Raw genomic sequence first — 20,283 nt, forward strand, 5'->3', positions numbered from 1 at the left:
TAGAATTCACCTCAATATAAGGTATCATTAAAGATTATTTTAAAGATTATTACCAATACAGAAATTACAGATCAGGAAGTATGTTTAAAGATAGATACTTCTCATATACTTTCAACCAAAGTACAAATTACAGTTGAGAAGGAAGGAAAAAGAACCATCTATTACATACAGAGAAGCTGATGTACATACAAAATAAGTGAAGTGGTGGGGCAGGGAAGAGAAAAGAATATGAAAAGAATGGAAAATTAAAGAGGACACTTACTGGGGAAAACCACATCACTTTAAGAATCCAAATTGTCAAAGAAAAATTCACAACTAGGATGATAAGCAGGAGGAGAACAAACAGGTAGAGGCAACGCTTTCTCCAGCCATAAATTCCAATTTTGTAGACATATTCATTCTTCGGTCTCTCTAGGCTAGTGCCTGGTGTTGTTGTAGTGTATTGTTCACGTACCATCTGCTATGTAAAAAAAAAAAGGGACTGCTTAGTTGTTTGAGTTAAATAAAAAATATTTATATAAAACCCCAAGGAAAATATGAAGATATAATTGTAATAGCAAGTTACTAGAAACTAGAAACTCTTATGAAGTTTTACCTGGAAAGCATTTTCATCACGTCCCATTCAAATTACACTTACATCTTACTTTTTGGTACACACAGTGTGATGTTTTAATATATGGACTGCATCAATTGCCATTTTCAGGAGGCTTAAATTTATTTTATCCTATATAGAATGGCAACACTTTCCTCCCTTTTTTTCATAATATTCTAATTCTCCCATCACAAAACATTTCACAGGATCATAATCTGTGGCTCACAAAACAATATTATTTTACTGTAAAAATTGTTACAAGTGGTAACAGTACCTTGTAAGCACAGGTTTAAAAACACTTCTACATATTCTTTCCTCAATTCAGTAATAAAATGCATTCTTTGTGTTGCAAAACTTAACTGTGTATCACTGGAATGCCAAAATATGTTAAGCTTCAGAATCTGTATATAAAGAAATGAAATGATTCTTAATAATGTAAAGGAAATAATGATTTCTCAATTTATCAGATATTCATATTTAAGAATATATTAGCAATAATTACTTACTGGGTTTAAACAACTTCCTTCTCTTTATATTACAGTTCTTAAAGAAGCATTCTTTGAATTTAAAGAAATCTTATCAGATTGCACTTCCTTAAAACATGAGGATATTTGCTAACTTCCACCTTTACAGCACAGAGATCATCAACAATTCAAAATATTCATTAAAGCTTACAATTTCAGTCAAGAGAATAAAATCTCAGCAGCTGAAGCTGCTTATCTAGAATAACAGTAGGCAACATCTGTCTCATTTTCACCGATACAAAATGAAAAAAAAAAAACCAACCATGGATGTCAAAAAGAAAATAGGTATTGTAAGTTCAAGCACTTCCCATGAGCCAGGTATATCCACAGGCATCTTCCACCCAAAAACTGGTCAACCTTCCTACAATATAATGTTCCCAAATGAGAGTGCCTTCAGACAGGTTTCACACAAGGTCTCCTCTCAATTCGGAATTTACTCCTGGGAATGAGATCACTGTGCTCTGCTCACACAACTTTCAAAACGTGATTAAATTACATCCTTGCCCAGCTGCTGAATTACTGTAAGTCATTAAAGAAGCTCTTTTCAAGTCTCCTGCAGAGCCATCCTGTGTCTGTAACAAGCTTGCGGCTCTCAGTTCTAACCCTCATCTTTAGAAAGATGCCATCTTTTGTTCCTGTAGCTTCCTATTGAACTACAAGACAGAGAATGCAATATAAGTTTACAATTGAACAGGATTTCATGCATCATTCTGCATGGATGCAGTATTCATCTTATTTCTGCACTTCCATTCAAACATCTTTTAATTTGTTGTTTATTTATATTAAAAAATGAGACTTGATCATCGGCAGTTCATAATGTAACTGTGCTACAGCCATTACGAGACAATATTCTAATTAAGTTTTTGCTGCTATCAGTCTCATTGCTCATGATACTGTGTATATATAAATCTTTTCATCTGCTGAAAATGCTGAAAATACTGAAAATAGTATAATGATTTATTAGTGGAGAATCATTGATTCTGAAGTAACTTGGCTTAACATTACTGCAAAACATTGTAGATTTACAAGATGTTACTTAATAATCACCACATGAACTACGTTTGTTACTGATTATAGGATACTGTTTATATATGAGTTGCTACTATTTTTTTGCTGTTTTCCCGCTAATCATTGTATAACAAACCATATCACTCACATAGAAGTTGCCCTTTACCTTAAACCTACTTTACCATGCTCTGACAAGTAAGACAAATTGGGACGTTTATATATACAATGGGTTTCATAAAACACTTAGAAAAACCTTTACCCTTGCATCCACACAGATTTCTCCTGAACACTCTAGCTTACAGGATAGGATGCAGTAACTGTTATCTGGTGACACCAACTGATATACTTTGAGAAATAACCTGTGCAGTTCTTGCTCAGGTATAGTAGAACTATCTAATACCCTAACATAGGGTATCCTCTGAGTTTCTTACTGTTTCCTTCATCACACACACTTGTTAAGTGTCAGTATAACAAGAAACAAGATAGATGACAGCTACAGAAATTTTTGTAGTAACAGAAGCCCTTTCACAAGACAGACTGCTTTTTTTTTTGAGGACGTAAATAAAATCCACTTCTAAGAACACTTAAAAGGTTATTTCAATAGGGCTGTGGGAAAATGGAGCATTCTTCGGAAACTGCACAGTCTCATGAAGTTAGCTGAGCCTTTGACAACAAATCTCTAGCTGCGGCATCTAAGCTTTGCCTGTTCCTTGTGTTGCTGTTCGCCACACCTTCAAGGTAAATTTCGCAGTAGAAACACCATTTGATAAAGAGTAAATTAATTCTCAGATCTCCACGTTTTTATGTCAGTCTCATCACAGCGGTCTCTGAGGTTGGGATTCACCTCACAGTGTTAGATACCAACAATTTAGCCTTCAATGTCTGAGCCAGTCAACCTGGACTCCCTTTATGGTCAATGGAGATAAACCTACCCCTGCTGGGAATTATTTATCTGACTTATTTTAGATGTATATTTTAGACATCCAATGAACTGCACCTTAGATGTGTTTAATTTCTCTCCATAAAAAGAGAAATAAAGAGAGCCTGGGATGACTTTTTCACATGTACATACCTACATGTTTTAGACATAAGCATTTGGTCAAATTAATTCCAACCCGAATGATTTCCAGAAGCATGTAATGTAACAAGGATATAGGATTCTTTTGATTCCCGTTCTCCTCTGTTCCATTTTTATCCTGTTGTAAAATGTTTATTGTGTGAGTTGAGAGTTTTATACATAACGTATTATGTACTGCTGTTTAATGAGGCAAGGTCAAAATCCATTATGCATTTCACCAAAAAGCCTATGAGTTTTGTGATTGTTTTCAGCCCTTCAGAAATTCCACAGGGAACATCTCCCAGCGCAGCATTGTTCCCTGCACAAATTATTTTTTCCTAACAGAAAACAGTTCTGTTGTTCCTAAGCATTATTAATACTGCCAAAAATTACTTTGGTTCTAGCAATGGGTAATTCTGGCCTAGACAACTGACTGCTTTGAAAAGGATTAAATTTTTCTACTTAATATAATATTTCATGATTTTTAAGAGAATTAGTGGCCTAGTACCAAGTAATTACAGGGGAAATCCTTTAAGAATTTATACTGTTGGACTGTTTCTTCTGAAAGAATCAACTTTCCATATTACTGACTTACATGTTCACGGGCTGAAATCACATAGGAAAATAATCTCAGACCTATCTGGAGAAGTCACAGAGAGAAATTCTTTATAGGTTTGGGCTGTTTTAGGAAGCTGGGCTGAAAGGAAAGCCTTAGACAGGCAGATCTCATAGTTGGCTGGTGAAGTCTGCCAGGATTCAAAAGAGACTCTTAGAAGGAAAACAACAGATATTTAGTACTATGATGAAAAATGTGATTTGTAAACGGAATAACCATGAAACTGTAGGTTGGTTGTGTAGGAGCATACTAAACAGACACCAAGAAGGAAGTGGTTACTTAGATACCTGGGTGTACACAAGTTAGTTGGAAAAGCAAGAAGTCTGCACAATGAACAATGACTTCAGTAACTGTTATCTTTATATTTTTTTACAAGGAGGCACGACACAGTGACGAACTACAGAGAGTAAGAACAGTCCTGGCAACCTATAGTGCAGATAAAATGGCAATTCAGTTTCAGAATGAAAATTCTGACATCATTCAAACGGGCCATGAAAACATGTATTATTTGGATCATGTCAGCAGCACCATAATAAAAAAATCTTCTACTTAATTGGAAGTGGAATTTCTTGGTGTTCCTACTCAAGGGCCCACACAATCAGAAGTCAAATAGGATTAAGGTCAACTACTCGCATATTCCTTACGGATTTTTGCATATGTGGCCATAATTCATGGGATCAAGCTCTATCATGGTAGTTTGCTATTTGAAAGTATTTTCCAATTGTCATCATCTGTTTTACTGGGATCCATTTTTATCCAATTACTTCTTGCCCATTTGCTGATTTAAAACAGATACTGAATGCTAATTAACTGCCAAAAGATTTGTCATAGATTTTAAATGATAGATATAACTTGTGAATTACTTGTACACTGCAGATATTTTGACCATGTGAGATTTTCTCAGTATTCAGGCGTTACTTGTGTTGCACATAATGCATGAAATTCACGCCTATAGGAATACACATATGAGCTGCCGATGAAAGAGCTGTATGTTCTTTACATTGTGTTACTAAAGCTGCCCTCTAAAAATATGTAGCCATGACAGAACATTTCCTTGGGTCTATTCCACCTTTTTCCATGCAAGACTTGGAGACAGGCCTCTGTGATTTGCATGATTCAGAGATTCAGGAGATTTTTATAATAATAATGTTACTGTTACCTATTGGATTTAGGTTAGTTTGGGCATCAAGTTCAAAAAGCTATTCTGATAGCTCTGGAATATTCAGTTAAGACAGCTGTGTTTTGAAGAAGGAATTTGCAAACTTATCAGTAAGCTTGCTTGGGAAAGCAAGCCTGAGTAGAAGCTTGTTAATCATATCATTTTCAGGAATTATTTATCGGTAGGAATTACTGAAGACAGAATACTATTTCCATTAAAATAAGCAATCTCAGTTTGTTTCAATTGTAAAAATATGTTTTCACTGTTTTTGTTCATACATGGCTATTTTCTTGAACGTAAATAAAATTCTCCTCAATGCACAGTTCAGAACTGTATTACTCAGTACTTTGTCATGTTGTTATAAAGCAACTAATAATAATAAACTATTAGAAAGCATAATTTAAATATAAAACTACTTAGTTGGTTAATACTAATAATCAATTATAATTCCATTAATAATTATATAATTATTAGCATTTTATATTTTTGGACTGTTCCCAACTGTGTTGGGATTTTCAAAAATGAGACAAAAAGCTTAGCACTCAAGAGAACCTTTTCATATCAGAGTTAAGAAGAATTGGTAAGGTTTCATGAAGAAATTGGCACCACTGATGCTCATACTATATACGTTCTTTTGAAAAGGAACTTCAGTCATCAGTGCTTCTACTCTTCTCTCTTAACATGAAGTATATTCATTCACATGCAAGACAATGCACAGTATGTGTGGGGATGAAAGAGCTGATAGTGCTAAACTAAAACAGTTCAGTAGAACGACCATTTTAATCATTTAAACTAAATTGTTGTGCCATTATAAACAAACTGTAAACTGAAATAAAACAACGTGTCAACTCAGGCAAGTGAGAACTACTTTTACGATCTGCGTACAGTATCTTCATGGAACATTATGTTCATTAATGTTTTTTTTTATATAATGCATTGGGCTAGATGGGTATTATTATATAGTATGAACATCAGAAGTACATTAAGACTTCACACTTCGGTGGCATTCAGGAAAGCACACTTTTGTCTTTGTGGAGGACAGAAGCAGTCCACTGATTAACCAACAGGAAATAGGTGCAGCTGGACTATTTTCCTGACAGAGGAAAAACAGTTGAGGCAAACCTGTTGTTCAAAGAAAAAAAAAAACAGAAAAGAAGGGAAACTTTTGGAATCCATATGGAAAAACTTTCAAGACAAAATCAGAAAGGCAGGGAAAACTCAAACTCTCATGACTAGGTGAAAATTTTCTAATTCCTTTCAACCCTCCCTCGTTCCAACATACTGTATTTAATCTTGCCCAACTTTTCTTTGCTGAGATTTGTGTATTATATAGTATATTACAGTTTGAATTGTAAACTAGTGTCATCAGCTAAAAAGAGCTGGATCCCTGCAGCACAATTTGTGGAAACCGGCAAAGAAATTCATATGGCCTAGTTAACTGTTTGCATAGTCTGCAGTGCAAATTTACATAATAACTATGACATGGTCACAATTAACAGCTTTGCACATTTTAAGTACCACTGCAATAGCTGGAAGGTAGTCACTGACAGCATAGGATGAAGTGCTATATTAAAAATGATTATTTGTCTAATATCTGTGTACTTTTGAATCTCATTTACAGTAATAATGTTTTTTAAACTTTGCTTTCAATCTTTCAATTTGATTAATTTTTCCTCCTTTAACAAACTCCCAAAACATTAATTGGATCAGAAAAAAGTCATTTTCATGATGCTTTCTTCAGAATCAAAAGGTCAACCAAAAATACTAGACAGATTTTTTTTGTAAATTATTTTTAATTTTTGCATGCCTTACTAACATTTTAAGAAGTAGCTAGTTTCTGGTATGAGAAATCCCTTGTCTTCCATATAAAATGTCTTAAAATGCTTTAATTAAAAAAAAATGTGAACCTTCTATCTCTGAAATTCAGTCACCATTACAGCTAAGTTTCCTTGAGCAACCTTGGGTACTGTAATGTGGAAAAAAATTAAAATCTCACAATTATTTACTTTCCTGAGATTTCCAACATATATGTTACTCTGTCTTGGTAGACAACAAAAATCTTTTCAAGAACACAAAGAACTTAGAATAATTGATGTGGAAGTGATTGGATGATGATGTGGGTGAGACATCTCATCCACAAGGCTACTGGCTAGATCTCATGGAGCTCTCATTACTATTGCAGATTTTAGAAATAAGTCTTTCAGAATAGAGAAAAGAGCAGCCTGTACAGCCATTGTTTGCACCTAACAATGAAAAACTGAGATCCAATAATGGTGTCAAGATCATTTAAGTGTTTGCATAAAGGACTGCAAGTCCACCAGGAGAACGGAAGATACATAATGTATTGCAGTCAATATCAGAACAGAAATTATTGCAGACTCTTCTGGCTGTGAGGTTTCTCTCTCTCTCTCTTCCCTGGACTTAAAAATACTTTACATGTGAAGCAGAAGCCAGAATAGATTCATTCCACTAGATCCCTCTTTTTCCTTAATCGTGCATTTAATGAAATGTTTATAATTAAGCTAGGTATGAACTAAATGACTCAAATTATGAGTCATTTGAATTCTTAGTTAAGGCTTTCAACTAATACAAACAGACAAAGTAGGAGGAGACTGCTTAATCTGCTTTTTGACCTCTACAGTATGACAGAAGACAGGAGTTTGTTATGGTATACCGGTGTTACTGCATTCAATTGTTCATGAGGTGATGAGAGGTAGTCTTTGATTTATCATGTAACAGTTTTCCCAGAACAGAATCATAGAATCACAAAACATGAACGTTAGAAGGGACCTCTGCAGATCATCTAGTCCTATTCCCTGCCCAAAGCAGGGTTAACTTCAGAATTGGTTAATCAGAATTGGATACTTGTTGGAAAAAAAGGTGCAACCATACATTATCAGGAATTTATTTTCTTCAACAGCCTTAGCGTCTCTGAATAGTCCTGCTAAACTTTGATTGTCTACAGTCTCTGTTGCAGCCTTACATGCAATTTGAAAAAATATTTATGTGGTTTTTTCAAGTTCTTAAATACTGCTTGGACTCCTTTACTTTGTTGTTACATTTAGCCTATTGGAGTTTTGATCCTTTTTACCCCATTTGACACAACTAACATGTTTTTATGAATACCTTCTGCTTCTAACAACTTCTCTCGTTCTGCTTTTTAGCTATACTGGTTTAGCCATGTTTTTTAAATAGCCACATGCAAAAATTTGTTTCCTTTTCACAGGCTGCTTCCTTTTTACATAGTGCCCTTTTTTAAGTTGAGAACAATGACTAAGATTCTTCGGCTCTTGTTACTCCATCAAAGACACTTACTCTAACATCAACATGGCCGATGTTACAATACAGTCCTTGACAACAACATGAAAGAGACCTTGTGCACTGCTCAGAATTAAGTCAGGAAATGACTCTGTTTCATGAGAAACTGCTCCCAAAACCAGTCATTTATGGGATCTAAAAATGTGGTCTGGGTGTTAGACCTAATTATGACATTTATACTACAAAGGTAAAAGAAAAAATACAGTTTCCTCTCATAGTGTTTCTGATCCACTACAGCAAGTCACAGTCATTGTAATCATCCTTGTCAGGTCATTGGCAATATAGTCTTTAATATTATCAATCATATTTACACCGTTAATATTATTATTATTATTCTGTTTAGATTGCACATTTCAGTCCATGAGCATGTTGATGCAACTGCTGAGTTGTTGATACAACTGCTTTATCAATCTGTCTTTACAGTAAACTTCTGTTAACACATGGCACCACTTGCATGTCCTATTCTGTCTTTCCCGTATGTTTTTAACTTGGTGTTATCCACTGACTGTTTTCCTTCTGTTATGTTTTCAACATGATTATTCAGGTTCATTTAGTTTATTAGCTTCATTAAAGCTAAGCATTTTAATTTTCCTATCTTATTTTGAGGCTATAGAAACATGTATAATTTTCCTTTATTTCCCAGTCTTCTACCTCCAATTTAAGTGAGACTTCGTTCATAATATCCTAGGTTCTTTCCTAGTTTAGGGTAGTTACATACAATGGGTTCAGAAGTCATGCAAATGCTGACAGCGGTGAGCACAGAAAGACTGTCAATGCTACCGCCGTAACTTTCATCCTTCACTCTCTGACTTGGTGCATTTTCTCCCCTACTCACAATGATGAACAAGTCAAGAATGAAAGAATTAGATTTCTGCTGAGGAAGAAGGAAGGATGGTGTGAGGATGGTGTGACACAGCTTGCAGGGTAAGAGGGAAAGGCAACTCCCATTGCTCATGGTGGGAAGGGATGCCTGAAGCACAGTGAAGATATTCCCTTAGTCACTACCTCAGGGATACCTGCTCTGCAAATTGAGGCCTGAAAGTTAAACATAGCAATTCACATACATTTATTATTTTAGCTGATAAGAATTGTACAGTTCTGCACCTTAGCAGTGCCTTCCAAATACTAGAATGACTCATAGGGGGATGATTATCCATTCCTTTTTCATTCCTTTTTCTCATGTACAAGCGGAAATAAGAATGAGGGGAAATAAGAATGAAACACAAATACGGAAAATGCTACTGTTTAAAAAATCTTTCTTGGTAGTGCTAATAAGCCTGTTTTCTGTAATTAAAACCTCAAATGTATTCCTGAATGATAAATAATACACCATAGACTCTTAAAAAATCCCACAATGATAAATACCCTTATTAATCAATGAACAACGTATTTTCACATGGAAGTTACAAAATAAAAACAATGAAAGGAAACGAAATGGACTGGAAGAATAAGTGAGTAACACCATAGTTAAATCCAACCCTAATATTAAGAGGAACTGTTTAACTGCCTGCATTTATACGGACAAGTCTTTAAATGATTAGCTTGAGCTCTGCAGTACCTGTCTTGAGATAGGTGGAAGAAAGGAACAATTTTAGGCAAGGAACGCTGAGAGCTATCTTGTCCTTATGGAAAGGCTAGCAGAATCGCCCTTCTTCCTCTCCTTAAAATTTCATAAAAATCCTGTCTTTATGGAAAATAAGAACAGTGCACATTTAGTCTACTATGTAAAGGACTTTCTCACTAAAAAGGACAAAACAAAATTAAATACACAGGGATGACTTGAGGATCTAATAAGTCTTCCATCTCAAAATTATAAAATTATAGTCTTTACAGGATTATAAATTACACTGAGAGCTGAATTCTGCATCCTCTCTTATTCTGATCATTTGATCCTTCCAGGTATCAAAGGGCTTTTCTTCAGGTGAAAGAGGAAGGTTTCCCTTCAGATTGTCATTCTTTGCAAGTAATATAGGTTTACAATGCAATCTAGGTATTATCTGACACTCCAAGAAGAGAAAGGCAGAGAAGATGGCTGGCAAATTTACAGAACTTTTATTATAATCTACCAGAGGTAATTTTTGTTCACTAGGATTTTAGTTCTTTTATTCAGTGACAGCTAAATGATTCCCTTATTCAGAACAGACATGCACATTACCTTGGATGCAGATAAGGCCTTTCTATTCAGTCCTTATTATAGTAATTTACTGAAAAAGTCTGCCATTGAATTCTTAAGGTAGTTTGCAAGTAACTTGATGGACAAAATTCTGAACAAAATATCAAATTACAGAATTTTGTATAATTTTGGATATGTAAAATCAAACAATTTTTTTAGTTACCCGACAAAGCTATGATAGTTACTGTCTACAGTACATAAATTATGTTCTTATGATCTGTGATCCCAGACATCCAATTTAAAATTATTACAAAAAAAGAAAAAGAATTAAATCAGGCAACGCAAGAATCAGTTGTTAAACATGAAATCAGAAGTTAAACATGACAATTAAAAGCAGATACTTAGTCAAACCAAGATTTAGCAACATATTGCTGTATATCTAACTACCCAAGTCAGCCAATAATGCAAATTTGTAACAGTACCAGCAGCTGTCAACACAACTCGATATAAAAAGTTGATTAATTTCAGTACTTGCCAACATCTTTGAAAGTATTCTGAATTTTTAGTAATTATAGGGATCAAAATTCAAGGAAAATATTTTTTAACTGGTTAACATTCATGGCAATAGAGGAAAAAAAAGGAGAAATAATTCAGCATGAACTAAGAATTAGAAGATGCTTCTAATGAAAAGATACTTCTTGAGATACAGTTGTATCATTACAAAGTCTTGTAAATTATTAAAGTATATAAAAATTAGTGATATTTTTTATTTATTGATTTGCTTCTTCATACATTAATAATATTTCTAATATTGGTGTTCATAGCATCATAGAATCATAGAATCATAGAATCATAGAATCATTAAGGTTGGAAAAGACCTCTAAGATCATCGAGTCCGTCAACCCAACACCACCATACCCACTACACCATGTCCCTAAGCGCCTCATCTACACGTCTTTTAAATACTTCCAGGGATGGTGACTCCACCACTTCCCTGGGCAGCCTGTTCCAAGGCCTGACCACTCTTTCAGTAAAGAAATTTCTCCTACTGTCCAATCTAAACCTCCCTTGACGCAACCGTTCTGAACTGTAAGATCTATTAGTTTCATAGTTCCACAGTACTCGATAGTGAAATTTTTTACTAAATGAGCAAATGCAGTTTCTTACAAGTCAGCTCTTCAAGCATGTAAATATAGAAGAAACAATTTAAGTATTTTTTTCTATAACAGAACACGCTAAACCCCAGAAAACTAGCACTGAAGCAAATGAGAATGTTGTAGTCTAACAGCCATCAGTTTCTGAACTACACACAATGAGATATACTATGCAAAGAAGACAAATTAGCTCACAAGTCAGTCCTCCTCTGTCCTAAGAAAACTGACATTCAAGAACAGATGATGTAATTACAGTCTATGGAGAAAAGGAGACAGGAACAGTTCTTTTCTTCACCAGTCTGCTGATCTCCGCTTGATGTCAACCAACACAGAATGTACATGGGCTGGAAAGGCTGGGTTTTCACAAATATTCTTATCAGACATTTAACATTGTCATTGCTTTATTACAATTAATAAGTGATAGTATGGTTGTGGCTACTCTCTTTTAAAGAATAAGAGAGTTTAATAGTATGGATGCCAGTCACTCTGTTCCTGTTAGGCACGTATGAATTAGCAATACAGATCTAGCTCTTATTTTATAATTTTTAACTTTTAAGTACTTGACTTTGCTAGCTTTAGAATGCTCTAAAGTCTTTCAATTTCTGTTTCATATAACTTCCTAGATTAAAAACAAACAAACAAACACAAAAGATCAAAAAAAGAAAATATGGCATACTATTCACATTGAACTGACTCATCTGCAGAGTCCTTTAGATCTAGCACATAGATCTTAGTAAAATTGGTTGCAGCAGTAGATGTTAGCCCTCTTTATGGACCAGCACTAGGAGAGATTTAGGTATTGTGGTAGCGCATTTCCTACTTATTTTTTTACAGCGGGACAGTGATAATACTAAGGAACTGCAGATTCCCTTCTGAGCATTGGGTGGAAGAGTCTTTTTTCTGTCCATCTATGCCAGAAGCTCGATCATCTCTTCCCATATGAAACGATCCTTATCTCTGTTCTTTGTTTTCCCCTTCTGCATGCAGTAAAGTCTCAATCTCTTACTTATTTTAGCCAGACTTAGTCTCCTTTCCCATCAGCTGCACTTCTCCCAGGTTTTGTTGAATCTCTTTCTCCTTCCCCACTTTCTTGAAGTCTCAGTATCTTTCTTTCACCCCTTACACAATCTCAGTTTTCCTTCTCATCTCTTTGCCACTTTCCCTCTGCTCCAACTTTCTGACTCCTTCTCTCAACATAGTTACCCAGCTATTTCATGTTTTCACTTATATCTTAAAATGTCTCCTCTCCTTTCACCTTCACATTTATTGGCAGCTCCAGTATCTTTGTCACATCTATCCCTAGCATTTCTTCCAAATCCAACACTCTTGGCTGACCAGGCTCAGTTCTAGTTTCTCTGGAGGACTGCCCCCCGTCTCTGTCTACTTCTTCCCTCTCCTTGTTTGGCTTTTGTTCCCTCTGCTTTAAAATAAATTTTTCCTCCATCTCCGTTGCGGACACCAGCAGAGGCACAGCAAAACATCTCACTGAGAGCAGAGATTCTTACGGGAGATGGGATCTCATATCTCATTTCCAATTTCCAGACCCAAATCTATTGCAGGGAAAATTGTGCTTCATCTCTATATTCCTGACAGTAATATAATGAGTAATTCTGTGGTGATGGAACATTAATCTGGTCTGGAGAAAAGTTGCAAGAAACTAAAGTATGAGCAGAAACTTATAAGACTGACTGAAACATTCCCTCTCACACATCTAACTGTGATTTTTAGGATTTAAAAGTTAGTTACGTTTGGACAGATTTTTACAGAGTCATAATATGCATACTTTGTCTGGTATATACCGTCCTTGACTTGCTGACCCAGGCCACTTTTTACGCTAAGAATTTTCCTACCTTACATCTAGAATAGTGAACTAAGCAAGGTCAAGGCACGTGCTGTGAACTTCCCTGCTGTTTCACTGTGTCCTGGTTTCAGCTGGGATAGGGTTAAATTTCTTCCCAGTGCTGTGTTTTGGATTTAGTACGAGGAGAATGTTGATAACACACTGATGTTTTCAGTTGTTGCTAAGTGCCCTCCTAGTCCAAGGACAGCTCCCACGCCTACTGACTGAGCTAGGTACACAAGATGGGAGGGAACATAATCAGGACAGCCAGCCCAGCTGGCTAATGGGGTATTCCATACCATGTGACGTCATGCGCAGTATATGAATGGTAGGCGTGATCCAGGAAGTACCGATCGCTACTTGGTTATCGGTCAGCGCGGGTGGTGAGCAATTGCATTGTGTATCACTCATTTTGTATATTTTATCATTATCATTATTATTTTCCCTTTTTCTGTTCTATTAAACTGTCTTTATCTCAGCCCACGAGTTTTTCTCACTCTTACCCTTCTGATTCTCTCCCCGTCCCGCTGCGGGGGGAGTGAATGAGCGGCTGCGTGGTATTTGGCTGCCTGCCAGGTTAAACCACGACAGTCCTTTTTGGTGCCCAATGTGGGGCTCAAAAGGTTGAGATAACGACACATCTGACCGGAACGAGTTAAAACAAATTTGTTATAAGCATTCATTATATCAGTTTAGTACTCGATGTTCACAATGTTGGTTTATTTGCTCTCAGAGTTGTTGGATCTGTTTTTGGAGCTGTGGTATATGGCACCTTACTGGCTGTCTATACTGCTGATTATCAGTTTTTATGTGGGGTTGGTCATTTCTGGAAAATGGATTAAGGTCATTGCTTTGCTATACTGTGTGACCTGGCTTTATGTTATGATAAAATTATTGGTCATGAGCCTGTACTCAGCACTGCCATCATTCCTGTTCTTTGGGAGCTATCTTTTGGAAACTATTAATAATTACACTTCTTACCTCTTCACCTCAGAGGATGAATTTAGGGGGGAGACAGGATGGGACACTTTCTCCCACTTGTTCACCTTCCCTTCCATATCTTCAGAAACTCGTTTTTCTTCTATCCTCTTCATGAAGACGTCCACAATATTCCCTGAGAATTTTGAATATCCTTGGGATGTTCAAACAAGCATGATCATATTGCTATGTCTCCTGAATGTGGTTCAGGCCTTGTTTAGAGTTAAACAACTATTCAGGAATACTGCCCAGAGATCAACCCCAGCAACAGACACGGTGACTACTCAAACCCCCGCGACAGGCACCATAGCTACTTCAACCCCCACGACAACCACCGTGGCTACTTCAACCCCCACGACAACCACTATGGCTACTCAGACCCCGGCAACAGTCACTACAGTTACTCCAACCCCTGCAACAGGCACTGCAGCTACTCAAACTCCGCCAACACTCACTGCAGTTACTCCAACCAGTGCGACAAGCACTGCAGCCACTCAAACCCCGGCAACAGTCACTACAAGTACTCCAACTCCCGCGACAGGCACTGCAGCTACCCAAACCCTCGCGACGGGTACTACAGCTGAACCAGAGGACCAACCGTCGCTGGTATCCGTCGCCCCTGTACAGAAGAAGAAATCTTTGAAGCGGAAGTCAGGTCGTGTAGAAAAGGATGATGGAAAAGCAGGGCCATCACGAGGAGGGGAGGAGGAAGAGGAAGAACTCATAAATGAGACGGAAACTGCCCGATCCTTATCCCTGAATGAGCTGCGAGATATGCGGAAAGATTTCAGCTGTCGTCCAGGCGAGCATATTGTTACCTGGCTGCTCCGATGCTGGGATAATGGGGCCGGTAGCCTGGAATTAGAGGGGAAGGAAGCCAAACAGCTGGGATCCCTTGCTAGGGAAGCCGGTATTGACAAAGCAATTGGAAAAGGAACACAGGACCTCAGCCTCTGGAGGCAACTGCTGTCAGGCGTGAAGGAAAGGTATCCCTTCAAGGAAGATGTTATATATCACCTAGGCAAGTGGACCACTATGGAGAGAGGTATCCAGTACCTGAGAGAATTAGGCGTGCTGGAGGTGGTTTATAGTGACCTGGACGATGACCAAACACCCAAAGATCCAGATGACGTCCAGTGCACGCGACCCATGTGGCGGAAGTTGGTAAGGAGCGCACCAGCATCGTATGCCAGTTCATTGGCAGTACTGTCCTGGGTAGAGGAAGAAGCAGCAACAGTGGATGTCTTAGTTAGCAGACTTCGGGATTTCGAAGAAACTGTCTCCTCCTCCCTTGTCTCGGCTGTGGAGAAGCTGTCCCGGAAGGTCCAGCAACTCGAAGAGGGTATGTCCTATTCTCCACCTGTACGGACCAGTATCTCAGCCATTAAAAGTCAGCGTTTTTCTCCTCAAGAGAGAGGATATAGAAAGTACACACCACGGGGCACCCTGGGGTTTTACCTGCGTGACCATGGAGAGGACATGAGGCAGTGGGATGGAAAACCTACCATCATCCTAGAGGCGCGTGTATGTGAGTTGCAACGAAAAACAATCACACAAGGGGGTTCTCCCAGGAAAAATGCTGGTCCAGTTTTCAGGAAAACCCTGTCTCACGATGGTCCAGTTTCCAGTGAACAGTTCCCCAGACAGAGTAGAAGGGCTGATCTTACTTTGGATTGTAATTGCGATGAAGAAATTCTTAACTCACGTTTGCAAGAAGTGAGAGATGGAAACTATGACCAGAACTACAGGGGCCCTGCCTCCAGCCAGGTGGAGGAAAGGGACAACCGGGTTTACTGGACTGTGTGGATTCGATGGCTTGGCACATCAGATCCACAGGAGTGTAAGGCTCTCGTAGACACTGGTGCACAGTGCACCCTGATGCCATCAAACTATAAAGGGGCAGAACCCATCTGTATTTCTGGAGTGACAGGGGGATCCCAAGACCTAACTGTATTGGAGGCCGAAGTGAGCCTAACCGGGAAGGAGTGGCAGAAGCACCCTATTGTGACTGGCCCAGAGGCTCCGTGCATACTTGGCATAGACACCTCAGGAGAGGGTATTTCAAGGACCCAAAAGGGTACCGGTGGGCTTTTGGTATAGCTGCCCTGGAGATGGAGGAAATTAAACAGCTGTCCACCTTGCCTGGTCTCTCAGAGGACCCTTCTGTTGTGGGGTTGCTGAGGGTTGAAGAACAGCAGGTACCAATCGCTACCACAACAGTGCACCGGCGGCAATACCGCACCAACCGAGGCTCTCTGATCCCCATCCATGAGCTGATTCGTCGACTGGAGAGCCAAGGAGTGATCAGCAAGACTCGCTCACCCTTTAACAGTCCCATATGGCCTGTGCGAAAGTCTAATGGAGAGTGGAGACTAACAGTAGACTACCGTGGCCTGAACGAAGTCACGCCACCACTGAGTGCTGCTGTGCCGGACACGCTAGAACTTCAGTATGAACTGGAGTCAAAGGCAGCCAGGTGGTATGCCACCATTGACATCGCTAATGCCTTCTTCTCAATCCCTTTGGCGGCAGAGTGCAGGCCACAGTTTGCTTTCACTTGGAGGGGCGTCCAGTACACCTGGAACCGACTGCCCCAGGGGTGGAAACACAGCCCTACCATTTGCCATGGACTGATCCACACTGCATTGGAACAGGGTGAGGTTCCGGAACACCTGCAATACATTGATGACATCATCGTGTGGGGCAACACAGCAGAAGAAGTTTTTGAGAAAGGGAAGAAAATAATTCAAATCCTTCTGAAAGCCGGTTTTGCCATAAAACAAAGTAAGGTCAAGGGACCTGCACAGGAGATCCAGTTTTTAGGAATAAAATGGCAAGATGGACGTCGTCAGATCCCAATGGATGTGATCAACAAAATAACAGCCATGTCTCCACCAACTAGCAAAAGGGAAACTCAAGCTTTCTTGGGCGTGGTGAGTCTTTGGAGAATGCATATTCCAAATTACAGTCAGATTGTAAGCCCTCTCTATCAAGTGACCAGGAAGAAGAAGGACTTCAAATGGGGCCTTGAGCAGCGACAAGCCTTTGAACAAGTTAAACAGGACATAGTTCAGGCAGTAGCCCTTGGGCCCGTCCGGGCAGGACAAGATGTGAAGAATGTGCTCTACACCGCAGCCGGGGAGAATGGCCCTACCTGGAGCCTCTGGCAGAAAGCACCAGGGGAGACTCGAGGTCGACCCTTAGGGTTCTGGAGTCGGGGATACAGAGGATCCGAGGCCCGCTACACTCCAACTGAGAAGGAGATATTGGCAGCATATGAAGGGGTTCAGGCTGCTTTGGAAGTGGTTGGTACTGAAGCACAGCTCCTCCTGGCACCCAGACTGCCGGTGCTGGGCTGGATGTTCAAAGGGAGGGTCCCCTCTACACATCATGCAACCGATGCTACGTGGAGTAAGTGGGTCGCACTGATCACACAACGAGCCCGAAGAGGAAACCCCAGTCGCCCAGGAATCTTGGAGGTGATCACGAACTGGCCAGAAGGCAAAGATTTTGGCATATCCCCAGAGGACGAGGTGACACGTGCTGAAGAAGCCCCACTGTATAATAAACTACCAGAAAACGAGAAGCAATATGCCCTGTTCACTGTTGGGTCCTGTCATCTTGTGGGAAAGTATCGGAGGTGGAAGGCTGCTGTATGGAGTCCTATACGCCAAGTTGCAGAAACTGCTGAAGGAGAAGGTGAATCGAGCCAGTTTGCAGAGGTGAAAGCCATCCAGCTGGCCTTGGACATTGCTGAACGAGAAAAATGGCCAGTGCTTTATCTCTATACTGACTCATGGATGGTGGCAAATGCCCTGTGGGGGTGGTTGCAGCAGTGGAAGCAGAACAACTGGCAGCACAGAGGTAAACCCATCTGGGCTGCCACATTGTGGCAAGATATTGCTGACCGGGTAGAGAACCTGACTGTAAAAGTACGTCACGTAGATGCTCACGTACCCAAGAGTCGGGCCAGTGAGGAACACCAAAATAACCAGCAGGTGGACCAGGCTGCTAAGACTGAAGTGGTCCAGGTGGCTTTGGAGTGGCAACATAAAGGTGAATTATTTATCGCTCGGTGGGCCCATGACGCCTCAGGCCATCAAGGAAGAGATGCAACATATAGATGGGCTCGTGATCGCGGGGTGGACTTAACCATGGACGCTATTGCACAGGTTATCCATGAATGTGAAACGTGCGCTGCAATCAAACAAGCCAAGCGAGTAAAGCCTCTTTGGTATGGAGGACGATGGTTGAAATATAAATATGGGGAGGCCTGGCAGATTGATTATATCACACTCCCACAAACCCGACAGGGCAAGCGCTATGTGCTCACCATGTTGGAAGCAACCACCAGATGGCTGGAAACATACCCTGTGCCCCATGTCACTGCCCAGAACACGATCCTGGGCCTTGAAAAGCAAGTCCTGTGGCGACATGGCACCCCAGAAAGAATTGAGTCAGACAACGGGACTCATTTCCGAAACACCCTCATAGACACCTGGGCCAAAGAGCACGGCATGGAGTGGGTCTATCACATCCCCTACCACGCACCAGCCTCTGGGAAAATCGAATGATACAACGGACTGCTAAAGACAACACTGAGGGCAATGGGTGGTGGGACATTCAAGCATTGGGATACACATTTAGCAAAAGCCACCTGGTTAGTCAACACCAGGGGATCTGCCAATCGAGCTGGCCCTGCCCAATCAAGACTCTTACGTACTGTAGATGGAGATAAAGTCCCTGTCGTGCACATAAGAAATATGCTGGGGAAGACAGTCTGGGTTACTCCTGCCTCTGGCAAGGGAAAACCCATCTGTGGGATTGCTTTTGCTCAAGGACCTGGGTGCACTTGGTGGGTGACGCAAAGGATGGGCAGGTCCGGTGTGTACCTCAAGGGGATTTGATTTTGGGTGAAAATAGCCAATGAACTGAATTTTATGATGTCAACTGTTACATGATATTGTATATCATTATTTCTATGGTTGCTATCAATGGTATAGCAGTGAAAATCACCCAGATTAATGAAGAATGAACTAACTCCGATGAAACCGAGTGAAGTGCAATGCTGATAGAGCTGGACGAGCGCAGCAGTACTGAAATGAGAACTGGCTTCAGGATGCAACAGCCCAACACCGCACACCATCTCTTCCGCCCTGAAAGACTATTATAACAGAGGGAGCCCAAAGTCATGGACTAAATGAACTCAGTGGACATTTTAGAGGGATAGTCCATAGACCAAGGGAATGATATCTGTGTGCATATATATATATGTGTGTATATATAAAGAAAAATAGTGGTGGTGAATTGAAATGTATTAAAAAAAGATGTGAGACCTAAGCACGACATAAATGGTATAGAATAAGGGGTGGATACTGTCCTGGTTTCGGCTGGGATAGGGTTAAATTTCTTCCTAGTGCTGTGTTTTGGATTTAGTATGAGGAGAATGTTGATAACACACTGATGTTTTCAGTTGTTGCTTAGTGGCCTCCTAGTCCAAGGACAGCTCCCGTGCCTACTGACTGAGCTAGGTACACAAGGTGGGAGGGAACATAATCAGGACAGCCAGCCCAGCTGGCCAATGGGGTATTCCATACCATGTGACATCATGCGCAGTATATGAATGGTAGGCGTGATCCAGGAAGTGCCGATCGCTACTTGGTTATCGGTCAGCGCGGGTGGTGAGCAATTGCATTGTGTATCACTCATTTTGTGTATTTTATCATTATCATTATTATTTTCCCTTTTTCTGTTCTATTAAACTGTCTTTATCTCAACCCACGAGTTTTTCTCACTCTTACCCTTCCGATTCTCTCCCCGTCCCGCTGAGGGGGGTGGGGGGAGTGAGTGAGCAGCTGCGTGGTATTTGGCTGCCTGCCAGGTTAAACCACGACACACTGACAGCATGCATCCTGGAATAGCTT

At 39.9% G+C, this 20,283-nt stretch overlaps 1 protein-coding gene across 2 annotated transcripts in view; it reads right to left on the reverse strand.

Annotated features, from left to right (window-relative positions):
• The window catches only part of SGCG (sarcoglycan gamma), a 108,671-nt gene that overhangs the window by 74,765 nt on the left and 13,623 nt on the right, over nt 1–20,283 (reverse strand). The window contains exon 2 of one of the 2 annotated variants that reach the window (XM_075139929.1): nt 263–460. In XM_075139929.1, the coding sequence (XP_074996030.1) occupies nt 263–457 (195 nt within the window). In that variant the 5' untranslated portion in view covers nt 458–460. Of the gene's footprint in view, nt 1–262; nt 466–20,283 lie in introns of those variants that run through there. The other variant, XM_075139930.1, reaches the window with a different exon arrangement.

Source organism: Calonectris borealis, chromosome 1, assembly GCF_964195595.1.
Source record: "Calonectris borealis chromosome 1, bCalBor7.hap1.2, whole genome shotgun sequence".
NCBI classification, from domain to species: domain Eukaryota; kingdom Metazoa; phylum Chordata; class Aves; order Procellariiformes; family Procellariidae; genus Calonectris; species Calonectris borealis.